We start from the raw sequence: 21,070 nt of genomic DNA, 5'->3' as shown, positions 1-21,070 counted from the left end.
TAGTCTTATTTCAGAACTGGTGTGACTCTGGTAAGGGGTTGTGCAGAGCATGTCTAGGGACCTTCAATATTCCAAATAGCATATCAGCATTTTCTTTCCATAGATGCCTGACCGTTCCATAGCAATATTAAACAACTTCTGTTTTTTAATTGTAGTAATGAATGACCCAATAGTATTCTGAATCTAAACAGGTGCAAAAAGGCTAGTTTTTGATGGTTGCGTTCACTATGTGCCCACCACCAAAGGACAACCTACGCACGAACAAGGAAGTTTGCTTTTTAGAAGAGGGAGTCAAGTTTTTTTTTTTTTTTTTTTTGCTAAAATACCTCTCCTTCCCCACCCATTTCGAGACTATAAAACCATCCATTTATGAAACCCCTGATTCTGGGTTTCCAGAGCATACTGACGCACAGTAGAAGTCCACTATATACGTCAGCACCTGACCATGTATCATAAGGTGCATGTGCTTCTTTGGGCACATAAGTCTCCGAGACAAGGTTGGTTCTTTTTGCACAGTGTGGAAATTGGCTTTAAGGAAGAAGGATCTCGGCCAACCTGAGAAAACTGATTGTTTGTTAACGCCAGGAGAGATCTGGTCACTGTCTTGGAACTCCAGGGCCTTCTACAGTGTGTTTTCCTTCGTGAAAAAAGGACAATGTCTGTGGATATTAAAACCCAATGTATAGGATCCACTATGCACCTTGGCTATCAAAACTTTGCAGTCATTGGTAACCAAGGCTCTTGGTGTAAGACCGTTTCATCGAATTAAGCGGTCCCCTGGTAGTGGTTTAGGCAGGCGCATGGAGAACTCAGCATAATCTTAAACAGAAATAGATGGGTGCTGCCAAGCAGAAGCACTGAAGCCTGAATAATGCTGAGAAAATTCACACCAAAAATCCCCCTCTAGCTAAAACATCTTGTGCAAGAAGGGCTGGTCCGATGTGTGGTTTAAATACAGTTCTGTATGGAATATAATGCAAGATCTGTACAATCAAACAACTTCTGCAAAGGGCAACCACAATTTGTATTTTTTCCAGACTCCAGAGGAGCTTTTACAGATGTTTGCTGCAGTACATTTGAGCTGAGGTTTTAAATTTTTCTTGTTTTTGAGACACTTTTGAGGGGTGAGGGGTGTTCTGAATAGCTAATTTGCCTCCTCCACAAAATCCAGCGGATTTCAGGGACACCAACACTGAAATAGTACACATCTTGTTCCTTGTTTACTAGAGTTTGGGGCACTCGTCTGATTCAGCATGGTGCAAACCACAGCATCAATTTACTAACCATTTCAAAAGCCTGCAAGCACTGGACTAAAGTACGGTATGTTGTGATAATCCTGCACATCCCTTAGTAAAGAAAAGGGCCATTATGTCCCACAAATACATCCTCCAGCGCAATGGAAATAAATAAAAAATAAATACAAAACTCTGCATAAAACGAAATAAGCAACCCTGGAAAAACAAGAACATATGTCAGCTGAAGCGCCATCTTTCAACCAAATCCACTTATAAATCCAGCAACTGAAACATCCCCCCAGCAGACGACACAGCTTTAAGCAAGAAGCTGGAGTGCCTGCCAGATCTGCTCTTTCATGATACTGGTATGAAAGCATTTACCCCAATATATGCGGTGGGACCTGCAGTACCACGTTCTCCCCAACAGACCCATGACACATTCTCAGAGGCGAATGCATTCTCACCAATATACATTAACAGTTACACAATACCTATAAATATATGTATATTACTAATCACAAGTCCAATTCACATATTTATTGCCAAGCACAGCTGCAAGGCACTGACTGTCCGGTGGTAAAGCCAGCATGCTCACCCAAGCACTTGGCATCCTTGCCTTTCCCGGGCAATAATTTGTGCAGGAACCCACTCATCTCTCCACATCATGATCCAGGAGCTGAGATCCGACTGAGACCAGGAAGTCATGCTCACCACTGACAGATTGTCAAATGGCTTCAAGTTAGAACATTAAGAAGACCATGTGTCTCTTTCTTTTATGCAGGGCTGACATAACCCAGCCAGGATCCACTGCAGATGTAATATTAATTTTAATCTGATGTTTTATCCCAGCATTGCCTCCTCTTGTGAATGACTGTTGGGCCCTCAGCAATCTGAGAGAAAGACGCAGTTTGTGTGTGCTTTTTTTGTAACGCCTACTAGCGATGTTCATTGTCTGTAAACACTGTGTTGGTTAGCCTGGCTTGCCATCGGCTTCCCTCAAGGCCTCTTGCAGTTTGTGCTTGAAAGAGCTGAACTTCTTCTGTACTTGCTTGATTTTGTCTTTTTCCTCCCTTTCCAGAATCATGAGGAAGTTTTGCAGCTCAGGAATTGAGAAGGCATCCCACTATTGACAGAAAATGAAAGAAGAAAAAGGAGATCAGCTTTCTGGCAGAATCCATTTCTTGAGCCATCCTTATAAAGTCCCACATGTGAGCTTTAAATGAATCGCTTGTTGCCCAACCTCAATCAGACGTGCAGAGACCCATGTCCATCTATTTTACTATAAAGAGCACGTTCATCGGGCCAAATGAGCACCCTATGAGTGACATTACCTCAATATTTCAGTTTGTGTACATGACATCATTAGAACATAAAGTTATACTGCAGAATTTGAACCAGGGCAAGTTGTTTTCTGCTGTGGCAGAAACAGAAACTTAAATTCAGTAAGTGCAAGGCATGTGAATATGGATTGCATAAATGCACTCCAAGAAACCCTTGGAAAGGAACCCACAGAAGATCAGGGGTACACTCACCTGCAAAACTGATTATGCATTATATGTATTAGAATGCCCTTGTGGACTACAGTATGTGGGAAGCACTAAACTCCCAGTTCACAAAAGGATCTTGCAACACATTAGGACCATCAAAAACAGGAATAAGACTTATCTAGTGGTAAGGCAATTTTCAGAAGTCCACACTTTTCAGAAGTCCACAACAATAACGATAGAAAGTTAAAATGTTTTGTTATTGATGCAGTGCCCAGAATGATTTGAGAGGGAAACAGAAAGAAAAGCCTCAGGAAATTAGAATCCTCCTACATATTGAAAATGGATACAAAGACTCCTGAGGACTCGGCACAGATGAAGAGTTACACACCCACTTATAGAAATTAAGAATGAAAGTTAAGACAATACAATTTTAGTTTAGATTATTTTGCGTTCTTTCCTTACACTTACTTTAACACTTTAACTGTTATTAAGGGGAGCTCCTGTGGAATAAACACAATGAGCGTGTCACAGGATCAGAATTAATTTACAATACTGATGATGGATGTAATAGTTTTTCAAGGGACAGATTATTATTCTTTCTAGCTTAGGTCTCTTTACTTCTTAGAGGGGGCATGCATATTTAGTTCAGATTAACATTGCCCACTTGGGCGTAATTATTTGATGATAAATCTGCTGTAAGTACTTTGCGTTGGAAATTACCTTTACAGGAGATACTAAATGAGCGAAAAAGTGGAGTTTGTTTTACATTACATAAATTTTTTTTATGAGGTATCTAATAAGCACAGTTATGTGGTTTATTGCTATTGTATTCTGCAATGTGAGATCATGGTTTTATCCAATGATGTTGTGCTCTGGTCTACTTAATTTACCTGAGGCATGTGCAATTATTTTTGTTTAACTCTGCCCACCCGGGCTCAATCTAATGTTGAACAGTTTGCACTAAGCATGCTTTTGCACTCATGCACTGTCAGAGGTAATTTATGAGCCCTGTGTGCTTTTCAGCAGAGACTAAGGGGGTCATTACAACCCAGGTGGTCTTCAGACCGCCAGGGTCGCGGTGGCAGTCTGACTGCCACATTACAACCGTGGTTGTTGCGCCACGGTCGGACCGCCAGTTTTCCTCCCCAGGAGGAACTGGAAGTGCTGGCAATCCTAATCCGCCAGGCCAGCGCTGCAAAAAGGGCTGCCCTGGGGATCACGACCCCCCTCTCCGCAAGCTTTTAATGTAAAGCATGTAAAGGCTGGCGGATACGGGGTGCAGGAGGCTCCAGGGGGGGCCCTAAACTGCCAATGCACTTAGCATGGGCAGATAGGGGCCCCCATGGCCAGCCCTGTCGCGCTGTTCACTGTCTGCTTTGCAGACACTGAACAGCACAATGGGTGCGGGTGCACCCTAAGCTCTGCAGCATTGCCACCAGCTCAATTACGGGCTGGCATCAATGTTGTAGGCTGTTTCCCTCTGGACCAGTGGAAAACTCCTAAAGGGGCCCATGGGAAGGCAGCCGAACTGGCATCAATCTGACCGCGGGAGTTTGGCAGACTTCCTTTTCTGTCCGCCAAACTCGTAATGACCCCCTAAATGAGTAAAAATGCAATTTGGTTGATACAAGCGATATGCTGGCTCCTAAAGGAGGTGGAGAGCCAGCTAGGACTGTGGGGGCCTTCAGGCTCCCCCCACGGTCCCCAACATTGAGACTGGTTGCCCTGGGCCCGGGGATGGGGTTACTGAGGCCAAAATCAGCTCTGTGGAGGGGCAGCCATGTGGCCTCTCACCCCCCCGCCCCAAAAAAAACTCTCTCCCCAAAAAAAAAGAGAAAAAAAAATAGGCCGGGCCTCGGAGGATGGGGGAGTGAGATTGTCCTGGGGAGGGGGCCCTCCCCTCCATAAAAACTTTAAATGTTTAGGCCAGGCCCCAGGATGGGATCCCCGGGCAGAGTTCAGCCTTGGGGGTTGGGGGTACAGGGGGAAGTGGTCCACGCAGGCACTCCTTCACCCTCAAAGGAATTAAATATTTAAGCTGGGCCGTGGAAGATGGTGTCCCTGGGGCCAATATCGGCCTGAGGAGGTGGGGGCAATGCGGGGTTGGCCGAAGGCCATGCGCGGCGGTGGTTGGATTAACGTATTAGTAATGAAAATTAATATATGTTGAAAAAAAACATAGAAATTCACTGGAAAAAAAAAGGTTACAGGGACGTTATAGTTGGGAAATAGAATTAAAAAAACATAGAAATTCTATTAAAAAAAACAAAGGTTACTGGGACGTTATAGTGAGGCTCACATTTTAAACATATCAAACCATAGAAAATCACCAGTTAATTATCTCAAGTAACTATAATTTGCGCCCTCTCCATGCACTGCTAATTAACGCAAAAATGACAGCACTCATGACATCTTTGATAACATCATTGATTTTGTCACTGTAACATCTGTTGTAAAATTATTGATCAGATGCATGGAGGGCGCGAGTTATAGTTACCTTAGGGCACGAGTTATAGTTACTTGTGATAACTCTTAATGCCACCTATAATTTTATGTTATGTATGGCTCCCAAAGTCATCTGCCCCTGCCTTCAACTACTGTGAAGGGGCAGAGGATAAAGGGAGAGCTAAACATAACATGCCCTCTCCTCCCCGACGCAAATGTGAAAAATAAATATCTTAGCTGCTATCCTCAACTAAATCCTTTCTTCCCCCTCCTGCAGCTGTGCTTTCTGCTTTTAGTCAAAGCAGAGCTGTGTTAATAGGCTCTCAGAGAGCCCTGTCACCTGGCCTGGACGGCCTTTATGACATCGCAATAGTAGGTATTCAGTTGTGTTATCAACTGTTGTGATGTCATAGCAAGGAGTTATGACGTTCAGAAACTGAAATAAAATATACAGGCTTTCTATGAGAGCCATATATAACAAAGAAATTAGAGACAGGCATGTTTACAGGGATTGCAGAATCACATACATTATAAATAAATTAGCGACTTGCATTTATTCAGGAATTACAGAATTCCCTATATTATAAGATACTATGCCCCCTTCTCAGAACATCAAAGAGAATCTGTGTAAAGCTTCTGCTATATATGTTATCAACAATACTGAATACATTTTTCATTTAGACAATCATCTTTCCTAGGCGGTCTGTGGCTCTCTGAGATCAGTAGAGCTTGGACTGAGTCAGTCTTGCATCATCTGACTTTTGGGATACTCTTGTTTCCCAGCACTATTTTCTGATATTGTTCAAATTTCTAACAATTTCTCAGCTGGTCAAAACTGAATTTCTAGGAACTAGTCTACAAACTTCAGAAGAGCTTGTATAAAGCAGAGGAGAAGAGATTCTACACATCTCTGGAAACCTAGTAATCTTATTCCTGGATAATATAAAAAACAATGCCCTCCCTTCAAAATAAAATGGCTGATTCGTAAGACCCCCTTTTATAATAAGAAGCCTGTTAACATCTGCTCGGAAGAGAAAAGGCCAGAGCCCCCCTCCGACTTACCTCAACTTCCCCGGTTTCGTTTTCTTTCAGTACAAAACTTAGAAGATCTGTGTCCGGACCAGCCAGCAGCCGCAGGTACAAGGGATGTTCTGTGATGGGCAGCTTCTGGAACAGCACTACAAGGACACAGGGGAAAAAGGTCAGGGCTCACTCTCTGACCCCGGGGAAAGCGGGATACTGGCTATGTGTACGGATAATGTAGGAAAAGTCCGTTCTTTACATTATAACACTATAAAGATATAAACAGAATCCTGCAACAGGATTAAAGATTTTCAGTCTTTCACTTTTTACTTTCCGCTTTTAAATGATACCTGACGTGACACAATGTGTAGACAGCGTTGCATTGTAAATGAAAGAATCAATGATAATATTTGTAATGCACACTGCCAATAAGATCTTGGTAGCAATGGGGTAGAATGTAGATGTGACATGTAGTACAAAGTTTATATGTCATATATAATTTGAAATGGTTATCATGTTCTACGTGTATAGGTAAGTTGGACTGTGGGGAACTGTGAAGTACTTGTGTGTGTACTCGTTCACCTGTGTCCTATGAGGTCGCTAAATAAAGAAAAATTGACACAGCTTACCTGAGTCAATCGATACTATAGAAATTAGAGACAAGCAACCGTTGAAAACCACATAGTAACCTGCATTTCGTTTTTGAAGGAGTGAACGTTTTACTTGCTTCTGCATGATTGTAACATTTCTACGGGTGAACTTTGTGTGATTTGCATGTGGCATTCTTCCTTCTGTGGGATTTCTGCGCGACGTGGCAACTCACGTTGGGGTAAGGCTTTCGCCTGGCTGCAATAACTAGGATATGTAGGCCCATATTTATACTTTTTTAGCGCCGCATTTGCGCCGCTTTTTTATGCAAAAATTTCGCAAACTTCCAAAATACATTGGCCCAAATTTATACTTTTTTAGCGCCGCATTTGTGTCGTTTTTTGACGCAAAATCGGCGCAAACTTACAAAATACAATTGTATTTTGTAAGTTTGCGCCGATTTTGCGTCAAAAAACGACACAAATGCGGCGCTAAAAAAAGTATAAATACGGGCCATTGTATTTTACAAGTTCGCGCCATTTATGCGTAAAAAAATGACACAAATGCAGCACTAAAAAAGTATAAATATGGGCCGTAATTTTTGGGCCTTTACCCTTGCGTGGCAGTTAATAGTTGTGGAGGTTGGAGGCTGGCTGCCGCCTGTTACCCAACGTGTTTAGAAAGTTGTGGTGGAAACCGCATGCAAACGCGCGCACCTGACTGAGGAGAAATCGTGGAGAAGCTCCTAAATCGCAGTATCGCCGCATGAAAACAAGCATGATCAAGAATGAAGCTGCACTTTGTTGTATATATATGTTACTGGGGAATGTGGAATGGAATGTAGTAGAAGGCAGGGAGAGTATTTAGGGAGAGAATGTAGAATGTTCAGCATTCTGTTCTGGGGCAGCGCTGGAGATGGATCGATGTATTTCCATGTAATGTCGCTATAGTTTGGAATAAACAAAAGGCCTACAGTTATTCCACTTGTGGTGTGAATCCTTTCTCCACAACATATTGGCGCCGATTGGAGAAGGTTGTGGACGTCAATTATATTTTGGAGGTAACACGGAAGCAACGGTATTTAAGTGTACAAATCCGGAGAAAACGGAGAGGCATTATATGAATCTGGCAAGTACTACGTGGACCCTGCAAGTACTTTAATTTTACTTGTCAGCGGCATTTTCAAGTACCTTAACTTACCGTTTTTTACTTGTAATGTATTAATAATGTTGTGTTATTCTTTTTTTTTTTTTTTTTTTTTTTTTAGTGTTACATGTTTTGTTTAATTGGATTTTGTCGGGAAAGAGGAGATGTTGTATATATGTTACTGGGGAATGTGGAATGGAATGTAGTAGAAGGCAGGGAGAGTATTTAGGGAGAGAATGTAGAATGTTCAGCATTCTGTTCTGGGGCAGCGCTGGAGATGGATCGATGTATTTCCATGTAATGTCGTTATAGTCTGGAATAAACAAAAGTCCTACAATTATTCCAGTTGCGGTGTGAATCTTTTCTCCACAACACACTTGTGAGAAGGCGTGCGGAATCAAGGATAAAGCTGCACTCTTGAGGGGGAGCCCAAGACTTGTGTGTCATTTGGTGGTTGTGCTAATCTCTCTGTGGATTGGGTGAGTTAGCAGCGCAGGATCCTGTGTGTCACCCAGCTTTGCTTCATCCTGCAGAGTAACAGAGGGTCGGCCCGCACACCAGCACACAATGGTACGACCCTGGGAGTGGCCAATACAAAAAAAAGTGAATGCTATGGAGCGGAGTGGAGCGGTTGTTGTAAAGCACAAAGACAACTAAACCGCTCTGAGGAATTCAAGCACATTCCTTTATTAGCACATGAGTGGGACTCCAAGCGGCAGGCTTCGGACACCTTTCTGGACATCTAAATACATTTTTTTATGTGACAATATTAGAATTTTTCCATAAACAGTTTTCCTCGAATTCTTGTTCATAAAGATTTTAACTTTTAACATATCCACAAGTGAGGCTACCTCAGCAACTGTTATTTATGCGTTGCACCTCAGTTTACCTAAATAATTTTTAGCAACTAAAGGTGAACCTGCTGTATAGTGGAGTAAATGGAAAGAGTATTTTCTTAACTACATAGCCATCTCGGAGAACTGTAATGGAACTTTTACACCTGAGAGAAGAAAAGAATCTTAATGTACTGTTTGGGATAGCCTATCTATAACCAACTTCAAAAACATGAGAGAAATGCTGGGGATTTAGATGTTTTTAAGTCAGCTCTATTGGATTTAGATGAGCACTTTTTACCACATTCTGTGTAGCCGTCATGAGGCATGCCTTTTTCCAGAGGAAACAAGAGAAGCATGACTCTGTTGAGGATTATGTAGCAACTTAAAAAAAAAAAAAACTAGCAACTATGTGTAGGTTTGGAAACCTGCATGATGAGTTGTTGTGTGATCAAATAGTTATGTTAAAAAAAAAAAAAACATGCAGGAGAGATAACTGGTTGAAGGAGAATCTAGTTTCAAGGACATCATTGCAACTATGTAAAAAGTTAAATTATCGGAACATTGTGCAAAAGTTACTCTAGCTCAAGCGAAGAAAGAACTGTAAATAACATTTCGGATGGCAAAGCCAAAAACGTGTAGCAGCCAGAGCAACGCAAGGCAGATCATACCATCCCAATGAAGAATCTTAATTTTACGTGTTATTGTTGCGGGAGAAGTACACACTCGGCTAGATCTGACAAATGCCTATCTAAATCAGCCAAGTGTTTGGAGTGTGGTTTGATGAGCCATTTTACCAGGGTGTGCAAACATAAAGAGGAAAAAAAGCAGTAAAGTGTCGTGTGTTAGAGGATTCCCCATAGGCTGATAGTCTGGACAATATGAACGCCACATACTACCACTAAAAGAAGGTGGTTCTGAAACGTTTAGGTGATGGTGATAAAAAGCGCTTTGAGGGGGTCTCATTTAGGGGTATATCATCACAGGTAGCAGCTGATTCTGGATTCCCATATATGATTATTGCTGAGAGTGTGTGGCAGGAGCACTTTTTTTAAGTAACTGGAAACCACTTGGAGCCATTAGATGTCAATCCTGAGAGCTAAACAGGGGATACAATTGATATGGTGGGGTTAAGGCAAATGAAATTGAGGTTCAAGAATAGACATGCACTTTGCAAATTATATCTAGCCTAAGAGGGACCATCTGTTCTTGGTTGGAAGGATCAAAGAAAGCTAAACTTAATTTTAGATCCGAATAGTCCAGGGCAAGTACTAGCTGCATGTGAGGGAGAGGACACCTGAAATGGGGATTGGATGAATTTTCCTCAGTCTTTAGTGACAAAATTGATAAATTGAATGGATTGACCCACCGAATTAGATTAAAGAATAACGTGCATCCTAAAATTCATAAAGCCCGTAATATTCCCTTCATGGTCAGGGAAGAGGTGAAAACGGAGTTACAGAAACTTAGAGTCATGCATTCCTGAGCCAGTGAAGGCATCTGAATGGGTTTCCCACTGGTAGCGCCCAGACCGGAAAACGGCAAAGTGTGGTTGTGTGTTGATTTGAGGGGATTAATCAACAACAGAAGACACTCTTCTGACAGCCCTGCAGGTGGGCCGCGCACTACAGAAACCATAAACCATAATGGCTGGGAAGCCGCTCCTGCTCACCTTCGCGCCCAAAGGCGCTTATCGTGCGGCAACAGACCTGGTGCGCGGGACGCTATTCTAACAGTCCTGTGGGGACCCGCGCACTACAAGCACCAGAAACCCTAGCGGCAGGGAAGCCACTCCTGCTCACCTTTGCACCCGGAGGCGATTATCAGACGGCAAAGGACCCACTGCGCGGGACGCTCTTCTGACAGCCCTGTGGGCGGGGCGTGCACTACAGGCACCAAAAAACCCTAGTGGTAGGGAAGCAGCTCTCGCTCACCTTTGCGCCCGAGGCACTTATCAGGCAGCAATGGACCCGCTGCGCGGGACGCCCTTTGGACAGTTCAGTGGGGGGCCCGTGCACTACAGGCACCAGAAACCCAAGCGGCAGGGAAGCCACTCCCGCTCACCTTTGCACCTGGAGGCGATTATCAGACAGCAACGGACCTGCTGCGAGTGACGCACCATGGTGCGTTTCGGGCAAAGACTGGGCCAAGATGGGCCCGTCTTAGCCCACCATAAAACGTAAGAGGCCTGGGCGTACCATCTTGTAAAGCTTTTTCACCCTGTAAGCACCTGACTGTCTATTTTATGGGTATTCCCTGTGCCCCTCTCCTTGGGAAGCTCGGTCAATATGGGTAAAAGGAAGGCAATCACTGGCTCCACTTCAGCTTTACAAACTAATCCACGGTCCTCCATTGTCAATTTTTTAGTGCGGGCTGTGGATCTGGTATCCAACAAAGTTAAACTAGCGGAGCAACAACTCTCTTTAGTGGTGGAGGATATCAAAACTATGTCTCTTCCTAAGTCATTGAGCCCTGCTGTTCCACGCTATTTTGGCCCTGTGGTAAAAGCACCCTTAGATAATTCTCTAATGTTGTCCCTTAGCCAAACCCCACCCTAAGTTGGGCGGAGTCGTTACAGGTGATTTAGCAGCAGAGGAAGGTTTGGATGTTGTTGACTGTTCCTCTGTCACAGGTGGTTCCTCGGACTCTGGCCCATTAGCAAAAAGGCAAAGAAGAGCCCAGAGATCCAAATCAATTTGGTCAATGCAACCCTAAAAAATTGATGATCCAGATAATTCTGTTTCATCGCACTTACCCAATGTTTACTCTTGGGCTTCGTTGAGGATCTGGTTTAATGACTTGTTGGACTCCATGCTGCAACATATTCATAGTCGATTAAACTCATTAGAATCTAGCTTGGGCAACCTAATGTCTGTGGTAAAGAATAGCCCTGTTAATTTACAGTCTGCAGAGACTCAGACAAAGGTCTTGGATTGGTCCTCCTCCACACTAGCTGCTTCAGGTCCTAGTCACGCTTCTCACGTAGATGCCTAGAGCCTGCCTCCCAGCACATTAGATGGTGGTAGTGGTGATGGCCCAGAAAAACAGTCTGCCACAATTATGGTAAATCCCCAACCACAGGACTTAAACTCAGTTTGCTAATTAAAAAGTCGCATTTTGCTAGTCAATGAAGTTAACGCTCTCTAGAGCATTCTCCGCTTCAGCTCCCGGTCACTGACCTGCCACCAGCTTCATGTCCCTATGTTGGTATTCTAGATAATGTGCCTAGGCTTCAAGGGAATACCATTGAAACTACTACGGCTCTTAAAAACAAAGTTATTTGTTGGTTAAACACAAAAGTATGCTGTAAGTGGGATCTATTTAAAGAGATTTTGTTTGTGCGACAGGTGAAAGGCATAGGTCCTTTGACGAGGCAAGCTCTTGGCGACCTTGTGATTATCAATTTCCACGATCCTGGTGTTGCCGGGGAAGTGATTGCACTAGCCTGAGTTCACATGGTGGGATTTAAGTAGATCAGAATATTACCTTTGGGCTTTTATTTGTTATAGACATCTAGCTTCTAATCATATTGCCGGCACTATTGAAAATTAAATCCCTCAACATGCTCCTGTATTGGCTATAAGGAACTGTCCTCCCCCTACTCCTTTCCCACTTAGTAAAGGATATTCAGTCTTGTTAGAGCTGGAAGGTGTTGGCTGACAACAATCCACAATCCCTATCAATGTGACCAGTGGAACTGTCTGTGGGGTGTCGAGGTGTGGGGGGGGGCACCATTGAGATACCGCGTGAGATTAGTTTCACTGTAAACTCACCTGGAGAGGCTTCAGTTTTGCCGATTGGGTCACAACCTTTTGTTAGTAAGATGTCGAACCTGAAATTTCTTAGCTGGAATGTAGCCTGTTTGGCCTCAAAGTTAGAGGTTGAGGGATGGCGGTTGTTTATATCTAACTTTGATATTGTTTTTATGCAAGAAGAACGAGTTACTTACCTTCGGTAACGACTTTTCTGGTGGATACATAAGCTACCTGTGGATTCCTCACCTAATGAATACTCCCATGGCGCCAGCATTCGACGGAAATCTTCTTCCTAGTCTCTGCACGTCGACGAGGACGTCACTCTAGCCCACGCGACGCCGTCTGACGTCATACAGGCAATAAGAGGTCCTCGACGACGTGCCGACGTCAGTACCAACATTTTTTTATGTGCATGAGAACAACAATCCAATGCAATGAAAGAGCAAGGTAAAATACCATAACATTGTAAAATACACAACATTGCAATGAATAGCTGTAAATTTAATATAACTTTTTTTTTTTTTTTTTTTTTAAAACAACAAATATATGCAAATCATGTATATACACAAGGATATATACATATATATATATATATATATATATATATATATATATATATATACAGATAAATATACACAAATATCCATATATACAACATCTACTGCAGCCTTGAAGACCAAGAGGAGCACACTCAAGGATTACTTGGTAAGACCAGAAAGGCAACGGGGAGGCGGGTGGAACCGTGAGGAATCCACAGGTAGCTTATGTATCCACCAGAAAAGTCGTTACCGAAGGTAAGTAACTCGTTCTTCTGATGGATACAACTACCTGTGGATTCCTCACCTAATGAATAGAGTCCCAAAGCAGTACCACACCCGGTGACGGGTGCCTAAATGGTCAAACCAAGAAATCCTGCAGCACTGACCGTGCAAAATGGCCGTCCCTTCTGACCTCAGAGTCCAAACAGTAATGTTTCGCAAAAGTGTGAAGGGACGACCAAGTTGCGGCCTTGCAGATGTCGACCACAGGAACACCTCTGGCCAAGGCCGAAGTGGCGGACTTAGCTCTGGTGGAATGAGCTCTAATGCCCTCAGGAGGATCCTTCTTTGCCAAAGAGTAACAGATTTTAATGCAAAGAACAACCCACCTGGATAGTGTTCTCTTGTGGACTGCCTTTCCTCTCCTCTTGCCCACGTATCCAATGAACAGCTGATCCTCCAGCCTGAAATCCTTCGTTCTATCAATAAAGAAGCTTAACGCTCTCTTTGGGTCCAGCCGGTGCAGTCTTTCTTCCTCTTTAGAAGGATGAGGCGGAGGATAGAACGTGGACAAAGTAATTGTCTGTGCCAAATGGAAAGGTGAAACAACCTTCGGGAGGAAAGCAGCCTTGGTCCTCAACACCACCTTATCCCCATAAAAAGTTGTATAAGGGGGCTTTACCGATAAGGCCTGCAACTCACTCACTCTCCTTGCAGATGTTATAGCAACCAGGAAGACTGTTTTTATAACCAAATACCTTAAGGGGCAAGAATGCATAGGTTCAAAAGGGGACCCCATAAGGAAAGTCAAGACCAAGGACAAATCCCATTGCGGCATAACGAATGGTTTTGGAGGATATTTATTTAGAAGACCTTTCAAGAATCTGACAACAATAGGGGATTTAAATAACGATGGTTGGTCTGGAAGACATATGAAGGCTGACAAGGCCGATAAATAACCCTTAATGGTAGCCACTGCACAGCCTTTCTGTGCTAGATACAGAGCAAAAGACAAAACATCCGATAGATGAGCTTGTAAGGGATTAATCTGCCTCTCTCCACACCACGCCACAAATTTAGACCACCTATTAGCGTAAATAGATTTAGTGGAGTGTCGCCTGGCCGCTAATATAACATCCACTACATCAGGCGGGAGAGAGAAGGAACTCAGGTTGCCCCGTTCAATCTCCAGGCATGTAGGTGCAGACTCTGGAGGTTGGGGTGTAAAACCTGCCCCTGCGACTGCGAGAGGAGGTCTGCCCTGATAGGGAGACGGAGCGGAGGGCACATTGAGAGTTGGAGAAGGTCGGAGTACCACACCCTCCTTGGCCAATCCGGAGCTATTAAGATTACTAGAGCCCGGTCTTGGAGAATCTTCCTCAATACTCGAGGAATCAAGGGTATGGGAGGAAACGCGTAAAGCAACTGGCCGCACCAGGTTATTTGAAGCGCGTCCCCTAATGCTCCCTGCATCGGATACTGGAGGCTGCAGAATAACGGACAATGCGCGTTCTCCAGAGTGGCAAACAGATCTACCCGAGGAAACCCCCACCTTTGGAAGATTAAACGGACTTGATCTGGATGGAGACGCCACTCGTGGTCTGCTGAGAATTGGCGACTGAGACTGTCCGCACGTACATTCAAGACCCCGGCCAGATGATTTGCTACCAAGCAAATCTGATGGTCCTTTGCCCAGGACCATAGTCGAAGAGCTTCTTTGCAGAGAAGGTACGACCCTACTCCTCCCTGTTTGTTTATGTACCACATCGTGGTAGTATTGTCCGTTAGGACCTGTACCGACTGACCACGAAGGGAAGGGAGGAAGCCCTTGAGAGCCAGACGTACAGCCTGTAACTCCAACAGATTGATATGAAACATCTGTTCCTCTGGAGACCAAAGGCCTTTGATCTCCAGATCCCCCAGATGAGCTCCCCACCCTAGAGTGGAAGCATCCGTTATGACCGTGGCCACTGGTGGCGACTGTTCGAACGGCTTTCCTTGTGAAAGATTGTTGCTCGCAATCCACCACTTCAAGTCCACCGCAGCATCTCTGGAGATCTTGACAGCACCTTCTAGATCCCCTTTGTGTTGAGACCACTGCCTTCGGAGGCACCACTGAAGAGCCCTCATATGCCAGCGAGCATGCGTGACCAACAGAATGCAGGAGGCAAACAGACCGAGCAGACGAAGGACCTTGAGGACTGGAACTACCGCTCCATTTTGAAACATTGGAACCAATTCCTGAATATCTTGAATCCGCTGAGGCGGAGGAAAGGCTCAACCCAATGTTGTATCCAGTACTGCCCCTATGAACAGGAGGCGCTGAGAGGGCTCCAGGTGAGATTTGGGCTCGTTCACCGAAAAACCCAGGTGGAACAACAACTGAGTCGTTGACTGCAGATGATGCGACACAAGCTCCGGAGACTTGGCTTTGATCAACCAGTCGTCCAAGTAAGGGAATACTGCTATCCCCTTCCTTCTGAGCTCTGCCGCAACCACCGACATCACCTTCGTGAAGACTCGAGGTGCTGAAGTAAGACCAAACGGAAGGACCGCAAACTGATAGTGCTGCGATCCCACCATAAACCGGAGATACTGCCTGTGTGACTTGAGTATCGGGATATGAAAGTAAGCATCCTGCAAGTCGACAGACACCATCCAATCTTCCTTGTTCAACGCCAAAAGCACCTGAGCTAGGGTCAGCATCTTGAACCAATTCAAGATCCTCAGGTCCAGGATTGGTCTCAACCAACCATCCTTCTTGGGAATCAGGAAATACCTTGAGTAACAACCTCAACCCCTTTCCTGCTCTGGGACCAACTCTACCGCGCCCTTTGAAAGGAGGACTTGTACCTCCTGTTCTAGCAACAGGAGGTGTTCATCTGAACAATAAGATGGGCGGGGCGGGATGAGGGGCGGGAACTCCCGAAAGGGAAGTAGCCTTTTCCCACAATACTGAGAACCCAAGTGTCCGTTGTAATAGTCTTCCACTTGCGGAGAAAATGCTGTAATCTTCCCCCTACAGGAGAGGAGTGAGTGGGAAATGGTGGAAGCCTAAGGCTGCTTTCCCTGCTGCACCCCTCCAGAGGACGAGAAAGAGGCAGAGTGCTGCTGAGAGGCTCCTCTGGTGCAGGCCCTCCCTCTCCCTCTAAAAGATCTATAGGGATGGGAAGAGGCAGGTTGCTGGAATCTCCCCCGAAAGGAAGAGGAGGAAGAGCCACGCCCAAATCCCCGAAACCTCCTGAAAATCCTGGAAGAGGCAGAGGAAGAAGGAGCTTGGAGTCCTAACGATTTGGCTGTGGCCCTGCTCTCCTTAAAACGTTCCAAGGCCGAATCTGCCTTGGCGCCAAACAGCTTGTCCCCATCAAAAGGGAGATCCAATAGGGTTGACTGCACATCCGCAGAAAACCCCGAATTACGGAGCCAGGCCTGTCTCCTTGCCACCACAGTCGTGCCCATTGCTCTGGCCATCGAGTCGGTCGTGTCCAGCCCAGACTGAATAATCTGGGTCGCGGCAGCCTGGGCATCTGAAACAACATCCAAAAGACCCTGGGGAAGCTCCGTAAATGATGAGGAAATGTCATCCATAAGAGCATGAATATATCTCCCCAGGATACAAGTTGCGTTGGTGGCCTTCAACGCCAGACAGCAGGACGAAAAGATTTTCTTGGACTGCGTATCCAGTTTCTTCGAGTCCCTGTCCCCAGGCACCGTCGAGAAAGAACCAGGCGCTGATTTGGATGAACAGGAGGCCTGCACCACCAAGCTCTCCGGTGTAGGGTGCCTAGAAAGAAAGCCAGGGTCAGTTGGTGCAGCTCGATACCTCCTGGCTACGGCTCTATGAACCGCTGGGGAAGATACTGGTCTCTTCCACACCTCTAGCACCGGATCCAGCAAAGCGTCATTAAACGGCAATAGAGGCTCTGCCGCAGCTGAGGCCGGATGAAGCACCTCTGTCAGAAGGTTCTGTTTTGTCTCTGCCACCGGCAAAGGCAGGTCCAGAAAACTATCTGCCTTCCGTACCACTGCGTGAAAGGAAGCAGCCTCCTCCGTGTATTCCCCTGGAGATGAAAGATCCCACTCAGGGGAAGTGTCCAGCCCACTGGCTGTATCTAGACCATGCAGTCCATCACCCGAGTCCTCTAGTTCTCCTTCTTCCAGGACTCGTTGGTACTCCTGCTCCTCTAATAAACGGAGAGCACGTCTCCTCGAATGAAGCCTCTGCTCGATACGCGGAGTCGACAATGCCTCAGCCGAAGATCGGCGCCGATCTTCAGAAGCCACCGACGCCGCGTCCGGCGCCACAGGTAACTTCGGCGCCGATGAAAGAGCACTCTGAGCGGATGGACCCACCGGAGTCACAGGACGAAATCCCGACGACGGAATGGAAATCTCCGGGACCAATCCCTCCGAAGTCACCGGAGTGGCCACCGGCGCCGAGCCCACTTTCCCAAAAGGGAGAAAGGGCATAAAGGGTGCCGGACGTAGAGGCGCAGGATCACCCAATGAAAAGGCCAAAGGGCCAGCCGGAGCACCCCCTGGAGCCATCTGTTGGAAGATGGTATACATCGCATTTAGGAATGCGGTACTATCTGCTCCAGGGGTGGGAAAAGCCGGATACTGGGGTGCCTGTATCGAAGGCGACCCCGACGCCGGCCTCGACGTCTGCGACGCCGGAGACAACACCAGAGGCTGCACCACTTCAATCACCGACGCCTGTCCAGGTGAAGTCGGTGACGCCGGAGAGGGAAACGGCGTCGATGGATGCGGCGTGACCGTGGGACTGACCTCCCAAGTCCTCCGGCGCCGATCCGAAGACCTGGAACGAGTCTCCTTGCTTGAATGGCGCCGTGATTCTCTGCGGCGCTGGGAGACTCGATGACGCCGATGCCTTGGCGAAGAAGACTTCTTATGATGTTTTTCTTTCTTCGACTTCGCCATAAACAACTTCGCCTCACGTTCCTTGAGGGCCTTTGGATTCATGTGCTGGCATGAATCGCAAGTCGAGACGTCGTGGTCGGAGCTTAAACACCAAAGGCAGTCGGAGTGAGGATCCGTAACTGACATCTTGCCCCCACACTCACGACAAGGCTTAAAACCCGAATTTCTCTGCGACATTATTACTGCAGCGAAGGACTACGCAGCAAAAAATACACTGTAACCACGAAAGTAACAGTTGCTCCCTCGAAGATAACCGTTTCGAATGCACGGAAAAAAGGGAACTGACGTCGGCACGTCGTCGAGGACCTCTTATTGCCTGTATGACGTCAGACGGCGTCGCGTGGGCTAGAGTGACGTCCTCGTCGACGTGCAGAGACTAGGAAGAAGATTTCCGTTGAATGCTGGCGCCATGGGAGTATTCATTAGGTGAGGAATCCACAGGTAGTTGTATCCATCAGAAACCTGGACTGTGTCTGAAATAGTTCTTGATGGGTATACAGGTTTTAGCCATTTTGCCACCCCCTCAACCTCAGGTCGTGCTAAAGGGGGCTTGTTGTCTTGGATCAAGTTTAATATTGGGTGCAAAATTCTTACGCTAGCAACAGATATAGGAGAAGGGTTCAGATGTTCGAGGTCAGCTGGGGTGGTAAGTTAAGAATTTTTTACGGTGAACTATTAATAATTTTGCATCTAATAATAATTATACTTTTCAACAGTTATTAGGTCTTTAGTTGACAGAACGCAGTCTAAAGATGAGTTATTTAATCTTTTATTGGCAGGGGATTTTAATGCCAAGTTGGGAGATATATCCGTAAAAGTGGACTCCCCTTTTGACCCTGTTAGCTGTGCGGTGGAGCAGGCTGGCATGGATTCAAAGGGGCAGCTCTCATATGCTTTTCTGCTATTACATGACTTAGCCACTCCTGCTATTAGCTCAGATGGTATAGTGGCTTCCACTTTTATTGGGGAGTGCAGCTTGACCATCGACTATGAGTCTGTTTCTCGGAACCTCCTAACATTGATTGATGGATTGAAGTGATACCATCTGTCTACAGCGACCACAACCCCCCTGGCTGTATTTGTCAAAGTTCTTCCACAGGCTGGAACAAGGGTAGTTGGCTCTAAACAGACACTAGGGATTTAGGGTAATGACAGGAGGGAGGTCTGGCGTTCTGCCAATTTAGTGCTTACTGTGGTTCAAAATGACTGTTGCAACCTAATAACATTGTGCTTAGCAGATTGTGATGACACCTCCAAGTCATTATCAGGTTTTGTGGAGCTGTTGTCTCGTATCAGGAATATGATGTGTAGACCCGCAAAGAAAGGTCCATTAGCTGTTGTTCATTTGTTCATGGTTTGATGAAGCGTGTAGGAAGGCAAATGCCTCTTTGCGTCAGGCTCTTAGGTGAACTCCTAGGGATCAGGTTGTTGTAGCTGCCTGTAGAAAGGCTTATGCCCGGGCCTTGAAGAAGCGGAGGGATGAAATCAAAGAAGAGCAATGGAAAGCTATTGTGATTGCCTGCCAAAAAAAAAGGATATTTGGCCTTTTGGCAGGTGGTTCGAGCAGGTATAGCTAATGGTAACTCTTTGGACGTCGTTACGACACACATTACCCGTGAAGCCTGGATTGATCATTTTTCCAGCATCTATGGTCAGACGAGGTAAGGGTTGACAATCCTCAGGTAATTTTGCCTTTGAATTTTAGTCCCCCTTTCTCAGTGACAGAGGTATCAAAGGCCACCTGTGATAGCCTCTCCAAGGACCCCGGCCGGATGGAATTCCGATGGATTTTTTTTTTTTTTTCTGGTCCCCACTTTCAACTAATTTTTTTAATTTGGTGTGCAGACTAGGGCCCCCAACGTCTTGGCGGACATCTGTAGTGGTACCAATTTTTTTTAAAAGGGCAGTATCTTAGACTCCAGGTGCTATCGCCCAGTTTCTTTGTTAGATTCCTCCTCTAAATTAATTGGAATGATCATGCTGGAGCGCCTGATTTTGTGGGTACAAGAGAATAAAATTCTCAATCAGGCCCAATATGGCTTTAGAAAAGGTTTGGGCACAATAGAACAATGCCTCAATCTTTATTTCCTTATGGCCAAGTATAAATTTAAGAAGGGCGCCACAGGCCACTTGGCACTCATGGACTTGTCGAGTGCGTTTGACTGTGTTAATAGGCAGAAGTTGTGGGAAATGTTATTGTCAATGGGCCTCGACATTGGGCTGGTTAATCTTTTGGGACTTTTCCATCAGGAACAGAGGACAAGTGTTAGGTTTGGGCCAAATGGTGAGACCACTTTGTCGTTCAGAGTAAATCATTGTGTGCGCCACAGGTGTGTTCTCGTCCCCATTCTATTTTTTTGTATATTAACGGCTTACAGAAAACCTTGGCCTCAATAGGAGTTGATGTCCCACGTATTGGCAATATCGCTATTCCCGCTTTGCTGTATGTGGACGACGCACTTCTGCTGGCGAGAATGGCCAATGGGCTTAAGCAGCTGGTAGACAGCTTTGCTGATCTTATGAAAGATTTGGACCCTGAAACTAATTGTACGAAAAACGTTGTAATGGTTTGTGGACCTAAGAATACTAAGACTTGTCCTGTGAACATTGGAGGGCGTTCACTGGCTAAAGTAAGCTACCAATTTCGATGCATGCCATTTGGCCAAGTGTCAGTGGCGGCTGTTTTTCAGAGACTCATTACATAATTCTTTGGGAGCATTCCTGAAGTAACATTCTTCCAGGATGATAGCTTGATCATGGAAAAAACTAAGAAGCACCATGATGAGATATTAAAGAAGGTATTGAATATACTTCGCAAAAAGGGCTTAATAGATGAAATTAACAAATGCAGGTTTGCTG

At 45.4% G+C, this 21,070-nt stretch overlaps 1 protein-coding gene across 4 annotated transcripts in view; it reads right to left on the bottom strand.

Moving 5' to 3' along the window:
* Positions 1 to 287: 287 nt before the first annotated feature.
* RASSF5 (Ras association domain family member 5) overlaps positions 288 to 21,070 on the bottom strand; it is a 268,852-nt gene continuing 248,069 nt past the window's right edge. For all 4 annotated transcript variants that reach the window (XM_069238582.1, XM_069238586.1, XM_069238584.1 and 1 more), the window contains 2 exons: positions 6,230 to 6,345; positions 288 to 2,358 (listed from right to left, as the gene is read on the bottom strand). In XM_069238582.1, coding sequence (XP_069094683.1) covers positions 2,206 to 2,358; positions 6,230 to 6,345 — 269 coding nt within the window. In that variant the 3' untranslated portion in view covers positions 288 to 2,205. The remainder of the gene's footprint in view (positions 2,359 to 6,229; positions 6,346 to 21,070) is intronic.

The sequence above is a fragment of the Pleurodeles waltl genome, chromosome 6 (genome assembly GCF_031143425.1).
Source record: "Pleurodeles waltl isolate 20211129_DDA chromosome 6, aPleWal1.hap1.20221129, whole genome shotgun sequence".
NCBI lineage: Eukaryota > Metazoa > Chordata > Amphibia > Caudata > Salamandridae > Pleurodeles > Pleurodeles waltl.
The sequence above is the reverse complement of the archived record's forward strand: the minus strand, read 5'-3'. Positions and strand labels throughout refer to the sequence as shown.